The sequence below is a fragment of the Carassius gibelio genome, chromosome B10 (assembly GCF_023724105.1).
Source record: "Carassius gibelio isolate Cgi1373 ecotype wild population from Czech Republic chromosome B10, carGib1.2-hapl.c, whole genome shotgun sequence".
Lineage (NCBI taxonomy): Eukaryota > Metazoa > Chordata > Actinopteri > Cypriniformes > Cyprinidae > Carassius > Carassius gibelio.
The window spans coordinates 20,247,533-20,274,059 of NC_068405.1; the positions used below are offsets into that span (position 1 = coordinate 20,247,533).

The following is a 26,527-nucleotide window of genomic DNA, read 5'->3' on the forward strand; positions in this document are numbered from 1 at the left end:
ACAGAATTTATTCGGAATAGACATTTTTGGTCATTTTTGGTCTATTTAAATCATCCCTTATAAAAAAAAATAATAATAAACAAAAAAATAAATAAATAATTGCTTACCCTAGACTTTGGGTTGGTAGTGTGTGTGTATATATATATATATATATATATATATATATATATATATATATATATATATATATATATATATATATATATATAAGAGGGCTGGGCAAGTTAGCGCATTAGCATGCTAATTCATTAATTAATGCATTCAACTATTTTATAATGTATTAACACAGTTTTTTATTATTATTACAGATAAAAATGTCGATGCCCTGGCAGTGACAAATAGCTTTGGTTTTATATTTCATTTGTTTACATTAATGTTTAAGTTGAGATTCACAAGAAATATTTTAACTGCTAATATGTAAAAGGAATACACGCCTTAGTGTTTGCAAACCAAATATTATTGCACTTTTTTTTTTTTTTTTTTTTTTTATGAAAAAGTGCGCAATACATTCGTTTTGAATTCAATTCAAATTTTTTTGCAAAGCAATGCGATTAAATCGTTGCCCAGCTCTAAATAATAATAATAATATTTAATCATACATAGTACTCTGGAAAGACTTATGAATCTTTGTACAAAGTAATTTTATGCTTACTATGTCATGTAAGTATTTATCTTATATGTAGGTAGTGCTGACAGTATTTGTTTCTTATTTATGTTTTGTTCCGCTCGGGTTTATTTAATTATTTGTGTGTTGTTCTTTTGAAAATCTAATAAAAAGAAAATAAAAAGAATGTAATTATGCTGAATCAATAAGCAGATATGCTCTTGCTTTCAATCAAGTACCTTCTTTAAATGAACGCTTAACTATTAATCAGTCTTTTCAAATATGAATAAAGCATATTTATGATATGGTATTGTGAAGCAGTTTGATCTGAGAACATTTTATGTCAGAAGTCAAGATTCATGTTTGTGTTGTGAGATTTAAATCGAGTAATACCACAGAGTGATTAAATTCTTTCTTTCTTTCTTTCTTTCTTTCTTTCTTTCTTTCTTTCTTTCTTTCTTTCTTGTCTACAGTAAATGTGACTTGAGTTCATTCAAGACCAACTCCAAAAAGGACTTGTTCCTTATTGTGCAGTGAAATATTGTTTCAGATTTTTGCATGCAGCTTCCATAGAATTTAATAGTACTACAGCACAAACTGTAAAATGCAACAAAACATCGCAACAACAAACATAACGATTAAACTGGATCTTTAAGATAACAAATATGACTGGGGTAACTTATTGGCTTGAGGGCAGACATTTTATTGCTTGGAAAGCAGTTTTTTTCATGGTAATATTCTGTTTATGTTTCATTTCAACCTTGTGTTTCAGGTTACCCACGCTATGATGTGATTGGGGACCACAGCAAAGGAGAATATCACCTACTGATCCAGAGGACCGAACTGATCGATGACGGCAGCTTTGAGTGTCAAGCCATCCAGGCTGGTTCCAGATCTCGACCCGCTCGGCTCACTGTTCTGGGTCAGTGTCACCTACCAGAACCTTCCATAAAAGAGATGACAAACAGACACAAATAGATGGATAGATCTGCGTTTCACTGTTTCGAGTTCTATGGTTCACTTTTTGCTTCTCTTTTTTAATTGAAGCCTTTATTGCATGAGTGCGGATAGATGGATTGATGGATGAACTGACGGACATTCAGACAAATCGATACATACTTTAACTAGAATAGCACTCGAGCAGTAAAGGAGTAAAAGAAAGCTAGGCCCAGAGAATGCGAAAGCATGAAAAAGCACTGCCTCTGCAATACTATGAATGTAGACAAGAACAAAGTCAATCTCTGAGTCAGATAAATGTGTGATATTCTGAAATCAGGGCTAATCAGCTTTAATAAGACACATTAGATATGTTTGCGATCGATAGAGGCCCTGACACAAATGCATTGCGTCAGCTTAGCTCTCAGGCAGCCCGACTCTGCCTGATTATCATTATCGATTTCTTTCTTTCCTTTGTTAAATCTATGATATATTCCAGAGGAATAAGTTCATTACGCCAGCCTTGGAGTAACAGCGTTTTAAACCAGTAATCTGAGTCTAGACGCTTAAAGCCGAGCGAAGATGCCTGCGATTCTAGGTCCATTAAAATGATTAATTATAGATGAGCGGCCGCTCATTTGTTTTTATTTTTTGCTGGTCCAGTGGCAGCAGAGACAAATCATCGTGCTCCCCAGGGCAGAGCCATTAGCCTGACATGTAATCCCACACAAACTGGCTTACTTCTGAAAAGTTGCATGCAAAACCGCAAGCGGCTCCTGAGCGAGGTAATGAACCTCATGTAGGGACTCCGTCACCGTCAATCCCCTGTCACTTCTCTCCCTGGGGGGACGACGGCGCGTGACCGCAATCAGATGCAACGTTTGGTTCGTTCGCTCGCTTTCTCTATCTCTCTCCTGACAGCTGAGATCCAGAGTGGTCTTTGTAACCTGATTGGATGCCTGGCCTGTGAAGTCTCAAACCTATCTTTGTCACTTTTCAGAAAAATGTCTGTGGAGGCTTTATCCCGCCTTTGACTTTAAAGCCCGGTGTTTGGGCAAGAGTTCCGGGCTCCGATGCGATGCATTAATATGCCTTGGTCTCAAATCGTGCTATGCTGGTGTGTATCAGCCACTAAATGGTGTCTCCGGTCCCCTGCAGAGCCCTCATGCAAATTCAGAGCGAGTTTACGCTTTCTTTTATTCTCTTTCAAGAGGCACGGCTTCGCAATAAGGTTCTCAAACAATCAGTCTCAGTTTCACATCTGTGCTTCTGCAATTACACAAGTGCGAACTTGGCAGCGGGAGGGCGGCTGACCTGCCAGAGTGACATTTGAACTTTGAACATCCGTAGGAGAGTTGTGGGGTAACCCAGTTTGCTTTGTGGTGGCCAGGCTGCTGAATAAGACATGAGATGGGGTTGGTACACATTGCTGAAGAAGGACCCCTGAGGCTAATTAGATCCAAGGAATTCCCCTAAAGCCAAGGCGAGGAGCTGGAGAGAGAGAGCGAGAGCCGCGGCGCAACAACTCAGTGAACCGTGGGGAGAAACCCAAGCCACTTCCAAAGGTCACCATTGTTTAAAAAGAGCTACTGCAGTGTTTCTGTTAGCTCTCAGCATTTGTTCGGCTCATTGTCTTCGGAGTTAAAGAGCTTGTGAGATTTGGCTGCTTTCAGACTTAATTAGAGGCTTTCTTTCCTTCTTGATGCGATTTGATGCGAATGAAAACATGGCTTTGTGGAATAAAAGTGCAGTTTGTTCGATGTGTCAAACTGTCTTAAAGTCAACATACAAGAAAAGTTGACCCACTCACATTTCCTAGTCTTATTAGAAACAGTCTGTTGGTTATTTCAAAGAGAAAAGTTTGAAAATGACTTGCTCTCTTTCTCTGAATTGACTTGTCGCTCTTGGGTTTCAACACCTTGTTTCCAAACACCTCCTGTCTGGTATGTAGTACAAATTTCTCACTATACAAACAATTCACGTGGATAAACATGTGACAAGACACTTTTTTTTAAAAAACACCAACCCAAACCACGTCTTTCAACAACAGTGCAGATGTGCTAAAAGCCACAATACTCTCATTTTGAATCTAACGGTGCAGTCATGCCACATTAATTAGATCTACATGTGAACTTCTCAGACTAGAAGTAGGAAAAGCTAGTGGATTAAAGCTTTGTGCAAAATTATATCCTTTGCCTTAAAGGGGTTAGTTCACCCAAAAATGAAAATTAGCTTGCGTTTTACTCACCCTTGAAGCGTCCTAGGTGTATATGATTTTCTTCTCTCAGATGAATCCAGGTGGAGTTAATAATAAAAATTGTTCTGGTTGTTCAAAGCTCTAGCACTGCAGTCAGCCGGTGTTACGGTTGAACAGTACGTCAAATAAAGTCGTCAAATAAAGCACGTGCATTCACAATAAACAGGTTCTGTAGTGAATGCATATGTTTTTGTAAGAAAAATATCCATATTTCAAACGTAATATACACTTTTCTCTCATACGCGGAAACCGTTCCATCAGATGTCTTCGTACGTCGGCTTTGCGTTGATTAGAGACGAATGAGTAGAGAGAACAAAACAAAACGCCGGCCACGAATTAGAAGGACAAACCAAGGATTTGGAAAGAAAAATTCTGGTATAAGAATACTGGTTTTCCTTCGCTAAAGTGAGCTTATAACTAAAATAAGTTTGCTCCTATAAATAAACTCATAAACATAAAGAAAGTCATATACACATAGGATGTTCTGAGGGTGAGTAAAACACGAACAAATTTTCATTTTTGGGTGTACTAACCCTTTAGGAGCATGTTGAACAAGTCATGTTAACCTGTCCAAGAGGGAGACAAACATCAGTCCTAATGAGAGGAGCCGCCAATTACTTGTAGTCTTTCAAAACAAAGAGGCTGTTCAGTTCCTCCTCTTGTGGATAGGGCACCAGTCAGGGATCGTAACCCGATTCTCAGAAAACTAGAATGGAAAGATGCAGGTTGTCTTTTCCTCTTTTATTATAGGTTTCTCACCCATTCACAGCAAGCTAACTCACCCAGCCCTGTCCAAATACGTTCCCCGTCTCCTCATGTTAATGTCAGCACCAGCTTTGGCCGCAAAAAGGCACATCGCAGCCAGACTGGGAACAGAGAAAGCAAACAACACTGGGATGAAATTGAAAAAGTTCACGGATACCGGTCTTGACCCAAAAAACAACCAAATGCCATTGTTCACATTTTTTTTTTAGCTGTGTCGGTTTTAAATGCAAGAATTATCATCTCAGTCTGCAAGTGCAGTTAGTGTTATGAATTTTTAAAAATGGATTGAAGTTTGCAACAGCTGGTCCTCATTTCAAATGTTGCACTTTGTTGAATAGGCATCAGGCATGCAGCAACATCTGCATATCTGAGAAATGTGAATTCACAGACAGGTACATCATGCCATTGTGTCACAGCAGAATAAAAAATCTCACTATTGTGACATAGGTGCAAATCTTCAGCTGAGATATACTGTATGCAGTGTCTAAGATTAACTTGCATGATGCCAAGTGTGATATACAATATGCTTTGGTAAGTAAATTCAATTGCCCATTTTAAATTTACATATTTGAAAGCGACATATATTTATTTAGGGTTCACATTTGATAATTTCTAGCTTTCCCTGGATAAAACACATGACATTGGTGTTGCTAGTGCCAAGTTCTACTTTTTAGTAGACAGTTAGCTTTGGTCTGTGTATTTGAGTGGTTGAGCGGTGTTTCACAATGAGACATTTCACTATTTTTATTACTTACATCACACTTTCGTCTTCTTTCTGCAAATTGAATTATTACACTAATAGGTGGAGACAGGTGACTCTACTATGAGTGATTCATTTGAATCATTCACTCAACTGATTCATTCAAAACAAATGACGGTCTTTGTGAATGAATCATACACTTACCCAATTTGTTCATAAGCACAGAACACTTCAAGTCTTTATGATTGATTCATTGATTCAGCAAATTGCTCATGAATGGTGATGAACAAGTTATTGATTAATTGCCTTTTTGAGCGTTACTGATTTAATATTAAGATGTAATTATTCCTGTGATCAAAGCTGAATTTTCAGCAACATTACTCCAGTTTTAAGTGTCACGTGATCCTTCAGAAATCATTCTAATATGCTGATTTGCTGCTCAAGAAACATTTCTTATTATCATCATCAGTACTGCTTAATATTTTTGTCGAAACTGTGCAGTGCACTTTGCTTTTCGGGATTCTCTGATGAATAGAAAGTTCAAAAGAACACAATTCATATCAAACACAAATATTTCTGAATGCCTTTGCTGTCACGTTTGATAATTTTTTAATGCATTTTTGCTGAATATAAATATTACTTTCTTTCCCCTGAACAGTAGCGTATTTTACATCTAGATAGTACACGCAATATCAAACATACATACTATGTCTCTGAAAAGACATATTCAATGATTAATGTTTTAAAAGTTGTCCATTCATAGATATTGTCTATACAGATGTAAACAACTGCACAATACATATACAAAGTCAATTAAGATCACATTGATATATCATAGAGAGTAACATGAAAAGAAAAAACTGCACTGCTCCTCCTGTACTGTAGATCTCCCATGGGATGTGGAGCGAGAGACACAGTTCTGATTAGACCAGAGCGCTGTTGATCGCTGGCCTGTTCAGGCCAAAGGGCTCTCTGGTGTGGGCCACCTGTCCATGCGTGTCATCTCTGTACATGCTGTACTGTTGTTTTGGGGAATCCTCCCAAGATTACTCCTGTTTCTGAGCATCAGACATCTCAGTGACATGCCTTCCCTCCCAGAGAAGCTTTTAAGGGAACTCGAGCAGAAGGAGTGGGATAAACCGTGCACTCTCAATACAGCTCGTGTGTCAATAATGGCACCCTGTAGTTAAAGCTCATCAAGCTGACATCTATTTATTTATTTATACTCTCTATTCATGTCATAACCAAAAAGCAAACATGCTGAACCTAAAGCGTAATTGAACTTTTAATATTCATCGCCTCCTCAATAGATCGAACTCAATACATGACAGCCTGTCTTTATTTAATAATTAAGACACATTCATGTGAAATGATAATACTAGTGTTAACTGAAATTGAGAAAATCTTAATGATAGTCAATTATCTGATGCATTGGCCAGCGCTTATGGTATTAAAAGAAACAGATCAGCATCTGTGGAGACCTGGAGAGATTTTTTTTTCTACAAAAGTTTGTGTATAAACGAAACAGTGCATCTTTTAAGTCTCACTTGAGGCTGTTTCAGTCAAACAAAGTGAACTATTCGCAGTTGAAAAACAGGCCCAAGGTCGGTCAGATGCTCTCGCATTGATAAGCTGACGGGAGAATGTAAGACAATGATTTCTATTACAAAACAAACAGATAGTTCAGTGCTGTAAGGCCGTTTGGGCACTGTGCTGTGTAGTCAACATTATTGCACAAAACTGACAAAAAAAGTGCAGCGATAATGTTGTTAAATGTGCAATTCAAGGTTGGTTAGTGCTTTATGTAATGCAGTTTCCATTAAATGTGTTAAAAATATAGTCCTGGATTTAACATTTCCTGCCCTTGTGTTAACATTTAAACTTTAAAAAAATGCTATTTCACCTCGTTTATTCGATTCTAATTTGTTTTCTACAGTTCATTTGAAACTAAGTGCCCCCTTTGTTAACAAACTGGCCTTCAGCAGGAACTTTCAAAAGGTGAAACAGCACGCCGTCATTATCTGATCAACACGAGCGCGGTTTCAAACAACACCGAGGAATATTTCACTTCAAATGCTTTTATTCAAATAAATGTTTGTGTCCTGGTAACAAGATCACATCTGCTCCTGTTTAAAGGGCTTTTATGGCGAACCTCCGTGAGTATTTTTAGTTAATACACCTGAAAAAATAAAAACAAAAAAGGAGGGATAATTGCTAAAGGCTGTGTGCCGCTGTGTGGTACAACAACTGAACTCAGGATGAAAGTGATTAATCCACCGTGCTACCAATTCCTGTGAGAGAAAGACGGAGAGAGGGAATGAGAAAAGGGAGAGAGAGAGACATCTCCAGATGTAAGACCAAATCCAGGTTCATTATAAAATAGGTCACATTTCCCAGAATGCCCCTTCTCTCTTGTTTCCAAAATGAAATTGCTCCATTTTTCTCCTTCCACATGCTGAATGACTCGAGGTGTCTCAAGGGCCTGGTGTATCAAGAGGGCAGAGACAGAAGTAATTCCATCCTGGCTGTTCGTTAGGCTCCGTGTGAGAGTTTCTCCCCACTTTGAACAGCAATTACGGCGGGACGATAAATCCATCGTGTTGACCGGCTCAAGGCTTGAAAGTGCCGCACCAGGGCATATTTGCAAACATGGCGGTCGCGAGAAGGTTTAACATGGTTACGCCAGTCTATGGCACTCGCAAGGAGAACATGAACCATCTGGGATCTGTGCCACACGGAGAGTCACAGGATGCCATCCAAAGCTGCTTAGAAATGGCAGTGTGTGAATTCACACCATTATATATTGGCACTTAGCTTTCTGGAATTCTGGGACTTGAACGTTGGACTGCAGTGCCAGCTCTCTCTCTCTCTAATTCAACCCCATCAATAACTGAAACTTGAGCAGACAGACTGATTGACTTAACTGTTGTGCTCATTTGCATACACTTAGCCTCTGGTCTATCAGTCCCGGAAAACAATCCCAGCATGCAATTGTAAGCTATGTTTGTATCACTTGAAAAAAAAAAAAACGAATGAGTTTGCTCTAAACAGGCAAAGCACTTAGGCGTTAAAACAAGCCGTTAAGAATGGCTTTGATGTCCAGATGGGGAAAGGAGTATGACACTGACTTTAATTGCTCCTGGAAATGAGAGTGGATTCTGAGTGGAAGTACTTTGAATTATCTGACGCTAATTTAAATGCAGCAAAGGGGTTTCATTCCAGTTTTCTATGACTGTTTTAGTGGTAAAACAAGAACCACTATAACTTTTACTCCTTTGCAGATCTATCTATCTCAACTTGTTCATCTAGGCTGCATTTATTGGATTAAATATAGTACAAATTGAATTATTGTTACATATTATTAAACTTAAAAAAAAAACTTCAGTACATTAATATATTTGAAAATATTATTTATTTTTGTGATGGAAAACATTTATAACATTATAATTTTAAATGATACTTTTCATTTTTACGTTTACTTTTGCATCCTTGCTGAATAAAATATTTATATTCTTAAAAAAAAAAAAAAATCTTACTGACCCCAAACTTTTAAACATAATTGTGTATCTATTATATACTGTATTTATTTTTTGTTTACATAATTTTGATACCTATTTATTATATCAGAGCTGCCTGTGTGGCTGCACACAGTTAAACAGATTTACTTTTCCATCACGACAAACCAAATCAGTTTTCTACTTTTCATTTTTCCTCGTTCCTTCTTTATCTCTCTCTTTCTCAAATCTCTCCCACTCTCTCTATTTTTCTCTCTCTCCAAAACCGTGCTGACAACTAGACGTGGCTGTGGCCTTTATACACAGACGCAGAAGGGAAAAACTGTTCAGTCGTTCTGAGAACCGTACGATTTTTTTCAAGCCGGAGGGAGACTTGATTGGTTCCAGGGAAGAAACACCAGCTAACAAATCGCACAGGACTACGTGCTCTGAGATCGTCGCGTAGCGCCAGGGACAAGTCTCCACGGTCTGATGTGCTACACAGAAAGATCTGAAGAGAAGATATCCGGCGTCCTCCTTCAGAGACTTTACTTTCATGAAGAAACATGGTCAAAACCTCCCCTTTGCACCTTAAACTTCGCTGTTACCAAGGCATCTTGAAGTCCCCAGTTGCTCAAACTTGTGAGTGCCATCTGATTGGCTAGAAATCTCAGCGAGAGTATAAGCTGGCAGAAGTCTAATCAGAAAGATATGAGTAATGGGGTCTCAGCTTCCCTCTTAATGAAGCCAGCATCTCTGGGACGTCCCCCAACAACAACCACCCCCCAGTTGGCCCATTCTGGCACCTTCAAATAGTCCCTCCTCTTCTCACGTCTTACTGCCCTCTCTCTTTTTCCAGTGCTCTCTCTGGAGCGCTCAGGATGTAGCAGCTGCTTGTTGCCTTTGATTTAGACTTGCCCCAGATATGCTCCCTAATGAGCTGAGTGCCCAATCAATAATTTACCTGAGTCTGAGTGAGAAGCAGGCTGATCAGAGCTGTTTTTAAAAGAGAAGTGCAATCAGTGCTATTCAAAAAAAACTGTTTTTTTGACTCATCCTTCCATTTCTCCCTTTCCCTCTCCTTCACTATGTGCCATTGTTTGTGAAACAAGAGGATAAACTTCTCTCTGATTTTATTTCCAGTTCCTCCCGATGACCCCGTGATAATCGGAGCACCTGTGGTGAGCTTGCGTGCAGGGAACTCGCTAAACCTCACCTGCCACGCCAACAACGCCAAACCAGCTGCCTCCATAATCTGGATCCGTAACGGAGAGGTACTAAACGGTGCGGCTTACACCAAGGTACGACAGATCCATGCTGCTGGCGATTATTGTAACAACAGGACACAATACTGAAACATGATGGAACCAGGGAGTGTGTCTCAAAATCGTTTTTAGGCATCAGAAATGTGTTGTTAAATTTTCAATTGAATGCATCTGTAATGCCCGAAAAAATTTTTGTTTCAAATTATACGTTCAAATCCATCTATAATGCCCCAGAAATGCTGTTTTGAACATTTTAGGTTGTTTAAAAGCATATCTGATGCCCAAAAAATGCTGCATTGAGTGTTTGGTTTCAAACAGAATAATCAGAAGTTCCATTTGCAACAGCTGAACGCTGTAATGAAACCCCCCCCCCCCCCCAAAAAAATAAATATTTTCCAACATTTTGATTTAGTTCAGATGTACGCGTGACATCCAAAAGATGCCTGCAACATGCAAAAAGCTTCCCTCAAATGTTTCGATTCGGTTCAAAATGTACATGTGATGCCCAAAAAAGCTGTTTTAAAAGTTTAATGCGATTCAAACAGGCACTGATGCCCGAAACACGGTTTCATTTCAAATTGAATGATCAAGTGATCAAAAGATTTGTGAGTTCAAACATTTCCCAAGAACTGTCTTGAGTGTTTCATTTCAAATTGAATCATCTATCAAGCCCAAGATGTTGTTTTGAATGATTTAGATTCAGCTTGTGCATCTAATGCTCAAAAACGTCTGGAATTGTTTTTGATTCATTTCAAACTTTAATATAACGACGAAAAATGCTGTACCGAATATATATATATATATATATATATATATATATATATATATGAATATGAAAGTGAATGATCAAGTCTGTGATGCCCAAAAAATGTGTATAAATTGTCTTATATTTAGTTTGAACATTTAGATGCTCCTATTATAAATTTACAGTTCATTTTTCCTTCAAACATGATGATTGAACCATGACTTGAATGTGCCTATGACCAAGAATTCACATTTTAGTGTTTAAACATACATACATTCCCCAAGAATAGTGTTTAAAAATATTTCAATTGTATTTGAACATTCAACTGCCTCTACGACACCCAAAAATGCTGTCTAGGTGAATAACTGTGTAGGTTTTGAGACACAGCCTGTAATTATTATTTTTTGCCTACAGTTGATATTTTCAACATTACCCCTCTTTCACGTGTCAAAAAAAAGAGTCTCTCATGAATTTCTGCACTCCCGCCTGACTGCGTGTCCTCGAAACGCTCAGCTCTGTCAAATTAATGACAAGTGAGGACTAATTTTTAATTTAATCCTTGGGGCAAAGTGAAGCTGTAATGCAGTGCTTTAAATATGTCGTAATGGAAAGACATTCCAGCACTCCATTATAAATGTGTTCCTCAGCAATTTGCTCAGTTTGTCAGTTTTAGGGAGAAAATTGAGAGAGCAGGAAATGTGTTTAAAGGGCCGCTCGTACTATGATTGGAGAGCATAATCTGCTCATTTTGAGTAAGCTGAACCCCTCAGCAGCCACCGGAGAGAGTCCCTTCATTAATTAACCAGATCTAATTTAGACACAAGCAAACTAGACAGGTTACCGCTTTTTTTTTTTTTTTCAACAGAAGTACAGCTCTCAAATCTGTTCTACACTTGGGAGACTCTTTTAATCCTTCTGAAATCAAGTGCCTTCATGAGACGGATAAAACAAAGCTATACACGTCTCAAAAGTCGTGCCAGTGTAAACTGGATATTTGATGTTGTTTTAATGAAAACAGGAGTCTTATAAACCACTGATTCTGTGCTGGGACAGAACATCCTGCAGAACTGAGCAGAGGAATGTACAGAGGAATTACTTTGGATTAATCTGTTAAACATGTTCAGAGGTGCTGGTTCAACCTCCTGCTTCTTCCGTTTTCACAGTAAATGTGGATTTTTCCTTGCCGCAACTTAGTGTGTCAACACGATTAAGGATGAATTTAGATCACAGGATGGTTTCCCACTGACTTTCAGTTTTATGTATTGAATCGTCACCACAGACAGACAGAAAATCAACAGTGCTGACAAAATATCCATAATGCATTTAATCACACACTCATTCGATGAGCTGATTTGTTATTTTAGTATCACTATAGGATAATAATCAGAAATTCCATTTATTTACTTACATGTTTGAAAAATATTTTTAGAAAAAGTCTCTTATTTGATCAAAAATCTAGTAAAATCAGTAATATTGTGAAATTTTACTACAATTTAATATAACGGTTTTATGTTTTAGTATATATTAAAATGTAATTTCTACCTTTGGTGACAAAACTAAATTTTCTGTAGCCATTAATCCAGTTTTCAGTGTCACCATGATCCTTAAAATAAAATTGTAATATGTTAATATAGTGTTCAAGGAGCATTTATTAATATTATCACAATCAGCAATGTTCATATTTATGTATATATTTATATTTGAATATATATTTTGATCTACATGAGCATTGATTGACAGGTGGTCCGTGTCATTTTATAATACTGATAAAATGAACAGCAGTTGAAATTTGAAGAAAGTGTAAAAACACTGAAGCTTCCAACTCTAATCTGTTTCAGAGTGGAAATGTCGTTGTTTTTTACCAACAAATGGCAGGTGAAAAGTGTGGGAATGCTCTGTCTCATCTCTCACAAATCAGTGAACAATTCTAATGTCTGTATTTTTTGGATCAAGTTTAACTCAATTTTGTGCCCAAAACTTTGATTTATAACTGAACACAGTGAATGTCTAATGACTCAAGAGCCTCGTCTCATCATAACACAATTACCTTTTAGAAAAATGTTGGATGATAAAAGCGCAAGAGATTAGAATTTTTTCATTTTTCTCCAGGAATCGAGCTCCACTCTGAACACTCTTTATTGTGTTATTTGATTAATTCTGTGAGAGAATCTGTTATAGCTGCGAGGCTGACGGGTGTTTTAGATGAAGTCAATATCCTTCAAATATCTGTACCAATTTTTTAATAATCTTTCCTCAATAAACACCGTTCCAAACACAGAGCGCAAAAGTGCAGGTAATATCGCCGTGAATAAGCTGCTTTGTGACTGACATATGAAGTGTGTCACTTCCAATGAAAGATTGCTCAATACAGAGCTAGTCTGATAACAAAGCAAACGTTTCATGTTCATTTGGTACTCGAGACTCAAGAGTTGTTGGGTAAATGGTTTGTTCTGAGACTTCCAACAGAGAGGAGCTGATTGCATGTCCGCAATCTGTTTTTGACCTACACTCAAGAGGAATCCCAAGGATAGATAGCTTGTTTTTTATACTTCTTTTCTGTGAATATCATTAACCATCTGCAAAATGCTGCCCCATGACACTTTAATGCTCCCAATGTTTGTGTTTTCACGCAGACACTGTTGCGCGACGGCAGACGAGAAAGCACGGTCAGCACGCTCCACATTTCTGCCTCGAACATCGAGAATGGCCAGCAGATCACCTGCCGTGCTTCCAACAAAGCGGCACCCAACGGCAAGGAGGCCACGGTCACCATCGACATCCAACGTGAGTGAATCTTCCAACAACTGCGCTTCTGTTCAAACACAATTAGCGGCAGACATGCTCAAGCTCACGTTCCTCTTCCAAATCCTGTGACCTGCATTCTGTTCTGAGCGTTTCTTGTGTTTTCCTGTCTGTGTGGATAAATTATTCACATGTGAGAATCCGCTATGTGCTGTCCTATTTTTCTTTATCCAAACAGCCGTTGTGTATGCTATGCATGCAATCTGATGTCTGAGCACATGTCGTACTCCGCTCCACAGACACACAAGACTTGACACAATTTTAGTTGTTCCTCGTTTTTTTGTCTTGGAGATGCAGTTGTGAAAGTGACAGTTTGTCTGTATGCTGCATACAGGGACGTTTCTAATCTTTAAGCTGGTTGTTGTGGACATAAGTGCTAATTGTTAGTTTTAAATGTCAGAAGAATTGAACAAGACCATATCCTTCTTTTGTATACAGGCGTTTCATTTATGTTTATTTATAGCAGTCATAAGCTTCGCTGTCAAAAGTGTATCTTAAAGCGCTAAAATGAAAAGCCTTAACTAATTCAGCGCGAAGATTAGCTTTTGATGAAATATTTCTGACAATGTATGCATAGGGAACAAAGGCGTTCTTTCAGCTCTCTCAAGTGTTGAAAGATATTAAGTCTGACTAATAAAGCATAAAATATATCATATTGAAAGTTCCACAAGTTCTGACAGCTCCTTTCTTCACGTCCGTAAACTCTGTTTTATTGCCCAGAAGGAATGCACCTCAGCACAATGGAGCTCAAATTCTGAATTGAAAGCATAAAACGGTAAACGTTTGTGGTTTTTTTGCTCCTCCAGACTCGGCCTAAATCGTTTTGTCATGCAAAACAATAGAAGAGTTTTACTGTAAGCTTCTTTCCTCCCTGGATTGCACATGCGCCCCTGATTGGTCGGTTTTGATGATGTTGCCACTGTGAGGGCCAGTGAAATCCTTTGTTTAATTAATCAGGATTGGAGAATGTCAAACCAGCCAGGGCTGAGTTTCCCAAAAGCTTCGTAAGCCTAAGACGTTTGTAAAAACGATCGTATGACTGATCTTAATATTAAGGTCTGTTTCCCAAAAGCATCATAACTTAAGTAGCTCTTGAAAATCATCGTAGATCTACGGGTGCTCTGGAGTAATCGTGAATCCCTAAGTGCATCGTAAGAAGACAGATTTATGCAGTCCCCTGCAGAACAATCAGCAGATTACACCTTTAACTTGATTCAAGTGTAATGTGATTATAATATAAGGATTTGATTATGCTTCATTGTACACTTTATGACTCGTTTTCTTTACTTTTGTATTAATCTATAAATGAAATAATTAAAAAGGGCAGAAAAAATAGAAATACACATTTAAATGAAATGAAATAAACGAATAAAAGAAGTAATGTAGGAAAGGCTTCAAAAAATGGGGGAAAAATATAATGTAAATAAAATGTCAATGACTTGCTGAAATGCACGAAAACCAGCTTTGTATTGGACCTGGAAATAACGTCTCTCTCTCTTTCTGTCTCTCTCCCTATACTGTATATAAATAAATAAATTTAAATAAATGTATGCATTTAGCAGACACTTTTATCAAAAGGGAATTACAGTGCATTCAGGCTAACATTTTTTTTTACCTAACATGATATATATGAATGAAGTATATAAAGTATATTTTATATTATTATGTAAAGTATAAAATTATACACTATAATATAATATAATATAATATTGTATTGTATTATAGTTATTATATCCAAGTTGTCTATCTGGGAAGCAGCATTAGGTTAATATGTCAATAAATGATCGTGTATTACAATTAAGAGCCATTCTATAACATGATATTTCAGCACTTGACAAGCGGATAGCGACTCCTAAGTAGCACTTAAAGCACAGCTACGTGCAATTGATTTACGTGCATTGTTGGGAAATGCATCTGAAACAATAACGAACGATCACAAAATTACTCGTAGAAAACGTTCTTCAGTGCTAAGATCAATCGTTAGCAGGAAACCCGGCCCAGGTTGGCATTTTTATCCATTCTCCTACACTACCAGTCAAAAGTTTGGAATAATTCATATTTCTTAATGTTTTGTCTCTTCAAAAAATGGAAACAGTACAATTACAATTTAAAACATACATTTTCTGTTTTAATATATTAAAAGATTTAATTAATACAGATGATTACTCCAGTCTTCAGTGTCACATGATCCATCATAAATAATTTTAATATGCAGATTTTTTGCTCAAGAAACATTCATTATTATAAAAAAAATTTAAAACATTCATTTAAAAGTTTTGGGTAAGTATGAAAAAAATACATAAAAATAAGAAATTATTACCAAACACTAAATCAGCATATTAGAATGATTTCTGATCATGTGTCGTTCATATGACACTGAAGAATGGCTGCTGAAAATGCAGCTTTGTCATCACGGGAATAAATTTCAATTTAAAATATATTCAGATAAAAGATTACAGTTCCCCTTCTAGGGAAATCCACACTGTGCCCCCTAGGCATATTGGGGAATGCAGGCTGTATGACCAGTGTCTGAAGCACATGTGAAACAATGTCAATCTATTGGTCCACCTGGCCCATGACATCATAGACAGGGTTGCTGAATACGATCCTCTTAGCTGTCTTCAGGAGCCGTCTGTTGTGAGCAGTGTGTGACTATGTCTATATCAACCCAGGTGAGCATTTCAAGAAGTGTGTGCCTCCATGTCCTAGGTATTTCACACCTGAGGACACACGACTTGTGTGTTATGTGCCTGGGGGAGGAGCATGTGCATTCGGAGCTTGAGAAGCTTTTTATATGTGAAAGCTCTGATTACGTTTGTCCCTTTTTTCAGTGGAAAAGTGGCAATCCTCTGTGCCTCATGGGTCGGTCCCGAGGCTGCCAAGGCATGATGGAAACTTGTGGAAAAGTTCAAGAAAAGTATGAATCTTTTAAAAACTTCTGCTGCGAGCTCTAGCGTGCTACAGTATCTAGACACTGTTTTATCGGGGTCATCTGATCCTGATAACACGCTGCTGGGCTCTTCTAGTCATAATGACAAAGATGAAGAGATTGATGTGGTTGGTGATGATGATGAAAATGTGAGCACTGAGTTATCATCAACCACTCCCAGCCATACATATGGTGATGTGCTTGATGTGAAGGATCGCATCATTAAGCGGCTTGATCTGGCTTGGTTGCATGAGAAGCCTAAACCGGCTCGCAGCTGACTAGACAATAGCACAATAGGCTGCTTTCCAGGAAATGTATTCCTCTGTACTCAAAATCCTCTTTTAAGGGGGATGAACATTCTAAAGCTGAGGCTTATAGACAAGATCAAAAGTTTAGTGTTGCTAACTGTGCCCATTCTCAGGTATATGCTATGCTGCGTTTCCACCGAAATTACCCGGAACATTTGTACCAGGAACTTTTTTTCGAAGGAACTTTTTTCCCTCCGGACTTGTTGCTTTCTGCGTTTCCACCACGGTGTAAAGTACCAGGAAGATTAGGCAAATAGTCTGATGACGTAGGTCTGAGCGCGTTTCTCAATACGAAGTATGCTGATTTTGGACGTGCATCCTCAATGAGTTCAGACTTTATGCTTTCGACTCGGGAGTGTGATGTCCATGAAGATTCAAATCCGGTAATTCTGCAAACAGCAGCGTACTTGATAACATCAGTCAGCTGACCATGGCTACTGCAATTTTCCTCTCTGTATATTTACAATAAAACAAAATAGGATATCAAATACCACTGCCTCCTTTCGTTTTCATTTAAACATAATAACAGCTGCAGAACTGTACTTAGTTCAGGGATATTTACCCTAGTTCCTGGGTAAAGTTCCTGCGGTGGAAAGGAGGCACTAGATAAGAGGGCACGGACATCTTTCGGACCCACTTTATATTAAGTGGCCTTAACTACTATGTACTTACATTTTAATTAATAATTTAGTACAACGTACTTATTGTATACATACATGTTTTTACATTGTACTTATGTATATAAAAAAAACTACATGTAATTACATCTGTATTTAATTTATGTAATTACATTTATAATTACACTGTTGACCCATACTTTACACCTTAGCCCACCCTTAAACTTACCCATACCTCCAACCCTCTCCCTAACCTTACCCCTATCCCACCTCAATAGCAGCAAAAGTGTTTTACAATACAATATGAACACAATAAGTACATTGTACTTATTTATTTATGTAAATGCATAGTAGTTAAGGCCACCTAATATAAAGTGGGACCCATCTTTCTCATCCCAAGGCTGGTGCTTCCTGATCTTCTTTATCCCACAAACCACCCCCTTCCCCCCAAGACCATATGTTTCTGGCCACTGCTAACATCAGGCTCTGATTCCGGACTAATGATGTTTTATGTGTTCACTCTAAGCAAATAATTTACTGCAAGTCTGAGTGTCCTTCTTGTGAGTTTCCGGCCAATAACAAAATGGTTTGATAGCGTATGGGTATGACCCGGTTTGGGGAACCATGTATTATAGCCATCTGAGGATAGTTTTATTCAAGCCCTGTTGTATCAGGATTGGTTAACATAAAATACAGCCATTCAAGGCTGGCTTTGTTTTTACCTGCAATTTACCCCTTTCCCAACCATAGCTATCTGTGGATAGCTGTAGCAGCTCAGCTTTGACATCCACTGCTTGTGGCAATTGCAGTGGTCCCTTTTCCTGGAGTAAAGATAGTTAGCTAGCTCGGACCCTGCTTAGAGTTTAAGTAGTGGTCTCTTTAGTCTTTACCTCGACAGTGCTGTCACCCCTCTTGGGTTTAAGAAGATAGCCCACTCTCTGTGTTCTGGGTAATTCGGTCGGTCCTGCTTCTGGTAGCCCCTTCCTGAGTAGCTATCTGAGGATTTCTGTTTCACACGTGCTTCAGACACTGGTCATTCAGGCTGCAATTTACGCTGTGTCTAACCTGAGCCTGTGCGCTCTGGCGTTTGAGATGAGATGTGGCAGGTCTAACGCAAGGAAGCAGTTCAGTGAAGTGGAGACCCCGCTGTAGGCCACACACTGGAAGAACATGTGCTGGGTAAATAAGTGATGACAGAGCAGAGAGGTGCTAGAACCTTTGGGCCACAGCGGCCCACGAGGAGCTCCATCCGGCACCAGGAGCGCTTTTCTGATGCTTCAAGTCATCAATATTTATAAAAGACAGCTGTTAAGTGAGGTGCAATGAAGAAAATGCATTTTTTGGCAGAATCTGAAGAGCTGACAGAAGATATTTTCCACTGTTCACAGAGATTATTTACTGAAAACGCTTTCATTATATCTTGCATGCTGTTTTTTTCCCATTTATCTGTGTCTGTAGGTAATTGCCCAACAACAACAGATATAAATTGCACTGTCCTGATCTAATACAGCGATGTGAAAGAGTTGCAAGAGTTCATCAGTGGAATGGGAGAATGTTTAGATTTCATTTAGTCTGAAGTTTTTGCTTTCCGCTTAAAATGTACCACTAATAAACAGCGCTAATATGTGGGTACATGAGTCACCAGTGACCTAAATAAGCGTGTTGCTTTTCACATTTCTGCTATACTCTGGCCCTTCTCTTCATACCAAACAGAAAACATTTTCTCCTAATCATATATAAGCTCTTGGCTGTGAAAGCACTGCCCTATTTATCGGGGTTCATGCAGGAATCGCTTCATATACTGACCCTGCTGTGAAGCACAACCATTGCTCTATGACCACTTGGGTTTGTTCTTATGAACAACAATGATATGGATCATAGTATCAAATAGTAAGAGTAAAAAAAGAAAAAAATTTGAGACGTAATTTAATATGTTAATGGTAGTAATATGATGGACAGTGCACATACAGTAATACAGTAATTATGTTTGGATTTTTATTCATTCACTGAAAACTAAAAGTTCTTTCAGGCACCAGAAATGCTCTCAGGGATTAGGTGGACTAAAAGTGCAGAAGAAATTCTTCAAGAAATCAGCTGCTCCAGCGTCAAACCAGAATAAACCAACCAGGTCCACTTTGTAAATTCAGAGTGGTTTTAGCTCTGATCCGTTCAGTGGGGAGCCCATTTCTTTCTCTGTGCATTTCTTTAATCAGTTTGATTCTGAGCAGATGGTCTTCCAGAGTTAAGGGCTCGTATCATTCCTCATTGATATGGGTGCTACTTTTTAATTAGTCTGACACCCTTCGAGAATTCTACTCTAGATTCCATTGATTATTTCCATGAAAGCGGATGTTTAAAAAAATGACTTGATGATGGTGAGTAATGGAAATTTCGAGAAGTTTCTTGGTGGTTCCTCTTGTCACTACACCATTCAATAGGGATCTCTGGACTCAACCAATCTTAATAGGCTAGATGCACAAATTAATCTGCAACGTGTTGACATTCACATCTCCAACACTCTCCTTTTTCCATTCACATGTTCTCTCTTTAAAGGTCATCAATGCCTCTGAACCACATTAAGTAATTAAAATTTCCCATTAAACAACACATTTCATATTTCATAAAAGCGTTCTCAAAGCTAGCAACCCACATCAATCCGCGTCTACACTTCACTTGGTCGCATTTCGTTTTTTTCTCCCTCTTACAACTCAAAAGAGATTTAACTTTATCGTAAAACTGGCTAATATTCTTCACAGCAAGTGCCGCCGATAATGTCGTCTGACCCTTTGCTCGAACGTGGTGTGAAGATCTTTTACGCCGTTAGCTCGTGGGCCTCGGCACACTGGTTCGTTTACGAATTAGCACCCAGGAGGGCGGCTCTCTGCTTCTCAAGGTAATTGCCTTGTAAATAAGAGTGGGTTTGAAACAATGCTGTTTGTTAGGAATAATTAATGACCACATGTGCACATGGAGCCGCGTCTGGGGGCCTCTCGTGAGCTTCTGTCGGGTGAACGCACTCACTCCGCACAAAGGAATCTGACAAGAGGTGCTTTATCAAGCTCAAGGAAACACTCACTTGCTTCCCCCCTTGAGTCTTCCAAAATAGATGCAGGACTCTACGTTTAGAGGACGTGGAGGTTTTGAATGCATATTTGCATGTGATTCTTTTTTAGATTTACAGAAACCTGGAAAACCGATTCCTCAGTCCAGTGCAAACTTCATTTAAAATGAATAACCAGAAATAGGGTTGTAATGATATACCGGCATGACGGTTTATCACGGTTTGAACGTGCACGGTTATCATACTGTTATCAACATTTGCACATGGGCTGCTTTGGCTGCCTCACTTGGCTGCTTACATGCACGTTCAGTTGAGAAAACTTTTATTGCCGAAAAAAAGTTAAAATCTGCAGTATGGCAATAACGTTACTTCGTTATAATTCCAAAAATGAACGTGGGGATCCAATTTGCAAAAAATGTGGACGCAAAGGGGCTACAAAAGCAGGCAATACATCCAACATGCTCGTTCATATTCGCAGACACCATCCTTGCATGCAAATAAAGGGGGGTTAAAGTTAAGGTCGTATGATTTCCATGATGCAGAGCAAATCCCAGTGCAGTCGCGAACATGGAATTTACAGTATAATGAGGATGTCATGTAAAACACGCTGATGGATCCACATCTGATGGATGGATAAATCAAAAGTAGGTATGATAACATTGTGTCTGTAAATATTAAAGTGCAAAGAGACAGCTTTATAAATAATCTGCTTGTTTCTGCATGTCTCTGAGTGGCAGCGTTTTATCTATTAACGTTGCACACTGAAGAACGCATACATAAATGATGTTTTCAGCGTCTAAGTTGAGCTGCTCTGAGAGAACAATTATATAAATATTTCCTAGTTTTATTTGAGAAAAACTATTGTCAAATACACAGGTCCGTTACAGCCCTTCATAATAAAAGTTTTTAAACAACTGACCATTACACACTATGCCAGACTTCCAAGTCATTCTGAACACAACAAATTCATGCAAAAGGCGCAGTAAGTAGAACGTGGAAGAAGTTTGTGCAAGTAGTCCATTTCTCATTTGCTAACCACTCGCACTGTATCGCTGTTATTGTTTCCCTAATACGTTCGAATGAGCTGCTTCTTCCTTTCAGTGTTTTGCAGAAAAGCTGCAGGTTAGTTTTAAATGACTAGTCCCGCGCCATAAGGCATTATGAATGAAACATCTGTCCCAGGTACAAATACGTTGGGCGAGTGACGGGAGCAGACTGCTAATGAGAAATCAGACCCAGTGCTGTGTCTGGGCTTTCCAGAGGCCTCTAATCACATTCAGGCCTGTGGGAGGTGACAGATCTGTCCACTGTGCTTTGACAGGACTGGGCCAGATTGTAGAAGCTTTTCCCATATTAAAGTTTCAGGGTTTTGGGGGGAAAAAACAGCAGGAGGAACCGCTGCTGTCTGGAATCGCTGTGATTTGTCGGCATGTCGCTGATGTTTCTACCGCTGGCCTAGTTAATGTCCAACATGCCCTGTGTCCAAACAAACACACGGCACAATCATGCTTCACAGACAGTTCCTTCGGCTCTGAAAGTGTCAGCGCCTGTCTGTCCACTGTCACTTCCTGTCTATCTGCTGTCAGTCCTGTCTGTCTGTTTGGGTTTGTGTAAGGCATGGGATCGCCTTGATCCAACCTATTCATTTCAAGCATATTTCAAACTTTCTTTTGTTTTAATTGAAACTGCTGGTTTTTAACGAGAATTCCAGCACTGCATTAACCTCAACTCAATAAATTGAAATTGTCGTCTGAAATGGCTCGATAAAAACTCAATATCGCTTTTGCTTAATGTGAATTTGGCTGGTGTTTTTTTAATTTGTGTAATCAATCTATTTGTTCGTTTCACCAAAAACTCTCTTTAATCATGCTCATTTTAAAAGTTGTATAAATTCTAATTCAGCAATTAGAAGGCAAGTTGCAGCACCAATTAATCTTAATGCAAAGTAGCTCCCATTACCGAGAAAAACAGTAATCAAGCCGTTCCCACTTTTTAGAGTATTTTTAGTTCATTCTTTACCAATTAATCCACAATTAATCTTTCTGGCGAGTGTTTTTTAATGAGCATTTTGCTGGAAAGATGAAGTTGACCGGCCCTCTCTGCTCCTCCAGATTTCCCACTGGTGAACCTCTCTGTGGAACCGCAGCCTGTTCTGGAAGGCAATCTGGTCAAGTTCCACTGTGCTGCTAAAGCGAATCCCCCCGTCACTCATTACAGGTGAGAGCTCTCACACGCACATAGACCTGAAACTGGTTTTCTTTCTCAGAATCTTCCAATGTTTTTCTCCTGATGCCTTCTCGGAAAAACCACATGAATTTCACATGCGAACACATGTTCATCACGTATGCATGCAAAGCAGCATGATAAATTCATGTGTTTTTGCTTAAATCGTGATCATATGGAAATAGCAACAGAGGCACGTTGTGACACATTGAGAGCTTGTGATCCAAAATCAAATGCAAATGGAGACATTTAAAATTCATGCATATTTTTACTTTTACATTACTTTGTTAAAAAACAAAAAAGGTGCTTATGAATTTTATGAATTTCTTATGATTAGATTATTAATAATTAAATTGTGATCCAGTATTAAAATTAGCTTTTTTTATTTGATCTATTTTTATTAAATAAATGCATGTTTTGTTACATATGCACTTGTTTCTTGAGCAAGAAATATTTGCAAATCAGCATATTAGAATGATTTCTGGAGAATCATTTGACACTGAAGACTGTAGGAATAAATACATTTTAAACTATATTAAAATAGAAAAAAGTAATATTTTACAATATTACCATTTTTACTTGATAACAGACTTCTTCAAAACATAAAAAAATAATAATAATTACTGGCCACAAAGTAAAAACTTTTATAGTAATTTAATATTTATATATGTATTTTAAAATAATTTAATATTATAATATATGTAATTAATATATTAAATGTAAATAATAATATTATGCATACATAAGTGCTCAATTGTTTTTGATCATTTCAGCCTGAAAACCACTATTTCAGACATAACCTGTTATTCAGGAACACGTTTCTTTGTTGTTGTGTTTTTACATTTTGTTTTGTGATTTCACTGAAAAGTCTTCAACACGTAGAGAGAGACAGTGTCACAAATAACATCTTTTTAATCAGCGTAGAGCGAGAGATGATCTCACCTGCCACCCCATCAGAGTTTCATACATTATTCATGGCAGAGAGGTCTAAAGAAGCACACACCAGACTCTTGCGTCTGTGCCCTCAGCCAGCTGGACAAAGAATCTCCAAAGCTCAGAGGACACTGTGTGTCTCCTGTCCCTTGACCCACTCCAGCAGTGTTCAGATGCACGCTGTGCCACAGACCGAACCCTCGGCCAAATGTAATGTCATGAAATCATCAATCAAGCATGAGGAAGCGCTCCACACGGAGACTGGCTTCTCGGAGAAACACAGCATTTGAAATCACACTGCAGGAACACAGAAGCCCAACTAATTACGAAGAAAGTCATTACTGATTGCGGGAGATTTCCTGTGGGCATTACACCGTTCCTCTGAGAGGATTAGAGCTGCCTCACTAGAAAGAGGCAGGATTATTTTCACTAGCCAATATTTTATTCATGTTCGTTTTGTTTACATAAATATGGAAATGAATTTAACTTTGTTTTGTTTTGTTTTGTTTGTACTTTAGACAAAATGTAACATTTCTTATTGGATGCGTCCGGTCCAGCCGCTCGCAGAAATAAAAGCCATCACTGTTCTCCAGTGGCATTTGAAATGAGATTAGTGAAGCTGTAAATTAATTAGCAGAAATAAAGCCTTTATGTTCGGCGGTCATGATGGCCATTTAAGACCCTGAGTATTTTTCATTCATGGCTTTTCATAATTTTGCAGAGCAGTTTTTATGTCTAATGGAATCTGGCATGACGTGATCTCATACTGTAGCTCCACTAGAGATCGGCTCGTGTGGATTTTTCAGTGGCTGATGCCAATACAGTGGGGTGCAAAAGTAGCATTTTTACCAATTTTTGTTCAATAAAAATTATTTATTATATATTATTAGCTTAGTTTGAGTAGAATGGACATTAATTAGTATGTTGTATTTGAATGACTGAAATTTTAATTGTTGGTGTAGAACCTGATGATTTCAGAACATCTTGTGTTTAAGTAAAAATCTCTGACTATTTGTAAATGTCATATATTTCTTGATTTGATTGGTGACCTACAAATAGGGCAGAATAATATTTAAAAATAGTGTAAGTCACTACTTCTCCCACATTTAAATTCAGTGTTTTGAATCATATTTTCAGTGTAGATTCATACTTTTGAACTCCACTTTAAACAAGAATTTAAAAGTGATGGATATAACATTTATCCATACCCCACATATCACCACAAATTATATGGATATAAATATCCTGACATTGTAGTATTTACTATTTAAATACTATTTAATATTTATATAAATGCTATTTATTAGAAAAATTATCATAAAAAAATTGTGTTGAGTGATAATCTTAATGAGTGAGTCATTTAACCATTGAGTAAGTTAACTGTCACTCTCATTTTTGAACAATGACTTGAAAGTGCATGATCCAAACTTACATTTTAATAATTCATGACTGAAAACATTTTGTAACATGATTTTGATTTTAAAATGGGTTTCAAAGGTTGAATTTTGAGATTTTAAGTTTTCAAGTGATATATAATTTCTGATTATTTCTAAAGTTTGATAAAGAAAAAGGCTGTTATGATTTAGGTTTTTGAGGTGCACTCTTGCCATAAATTAATCTATTACTTTTCCTACATAATTTTTAACAAAAAAGATTGGTAAAATATTTATTTAAGAGTCTTAGACCTTTCCAAAGATATATAGTTTTCCATGGTTTGATTAGGATTTAATTGTAATACAGTGAAGTAAACGTAGGTGTCCCGTATACTGGACTGGGTGACAGTTAACAGGTTAATAATTCAGTCCGATTCCTTCAAACACTGATTCATTCAGGATTTAAACATCTTTATAAGTGAGTGGTTAAAACATTTAATCAAACGATTCGTCCAAACAAAGAATGAAACAAGTGAATTAATCATTGAATCATTTTGAAACAATGTGTTGATCACAACGGTCAATTCGGTTGTGGCTTTGATTGGAACTAGTTTCATTTGTGCAACAAAAAATGGAAAAAGTAATGAACCTTTTGTAAATAATGTCATTATCATTTTGAAATAAATCATAATTGTCTTGCTCATATCATATGATATTGCTTAAGCATCACTACATACAGTATATACAATTGCTGAGAGTACTGTAACTGCCATTTGTGACACCAGTGATCTGGACTCAGTAGAGAAAACTCCACATTGTCGCAGGGATGCAGTGTATATGTATGTGATGTAGTGCATTTGAAATCCACAGTGAAAGTGAAAGCGCATAAAGACTTCCACTCTTCCTTTTCAAAGGATGTGGCCTTTCGTTCATCTTAAACCTAGACTTCTCTTCACCAAATAACACCTTGAAATGTGAAGCCGTTCAATAAAGAGTTCAATAAAAGCCACCGCGCTCCAAAATGTAGCCACAGCCTTGCTAGAGAAAAGAGCAAAAGTCTTTTAATTCGGGCCACGATTGTTTGTTTTCTTCTTGAACTCTGAGGACGGAAAAGTGGGGCGTGAATGGATGGAGTCAGGCACGTCACTTTCCTGCCTGTGAATAAAGGATGTGCTTCGTGTCCCTTCAGGGGCTTCCTGTCAGCGCTGGTGTTGGCGGCTTTGTTCTGGCGTGGGTGATTTGTCTTGTCTCATCCTCATTTGTCACCTCTGAAGTGTCTAATGGAAGACGCTCTGTTGGGCGTGTCGAACGTTTGATGTGAACATGTGGCTTTGCAGCCTAGCATCGGTGGGTATCAGCGTCCACGTGGCTGATTGCTTGTTTTGGCGGAGACGGTTCTTACCGCCCAGTGTTTTAATTCGAAATGCGGCCGATCACAGACAGCCCTCCTGTGGCATCTTAAAAAACAAACAATTGCTTTTTCCACGGGTGTTGTATCGGCTTACACCTTTAGAG

General features: G+C 38.1%; 1 protein-coding gene across 2 annotated transcripts in view; it reads left to right on the forward strand.

Annotated features, from left to right (window-relative positions):
* kirrel3a (kirre like nephrin family adhesion molecule 3a) overlaps positions 1-26,527 on the forward strand; it is a 144,403-nt gene that overhangs the window by 96,160 nt on the left and 21,716 nt on the right. For both annotated transcript variants that reach the window (XM_052567391.1, XM_052567392.1), the window contains exons 3-6: positions 1,377-1,526; positions 9,900-10,057; positions 13,400-13,550; positions 22,595-22,700. In XM_052567391.1, the coding sequence (XP_052423351.1) occupies positions 1,377-1,526; positions 9,900-10,057; positions 13,400-13,550; positions 22,595-22,700 (565 nt within the window). The remainder of the gene's footprint in view (positions 1-1,376; positions 1,527-9,899; positions 10,058-13,399; positions 13,551-22,594; positions 22,701-26,527) is intronic.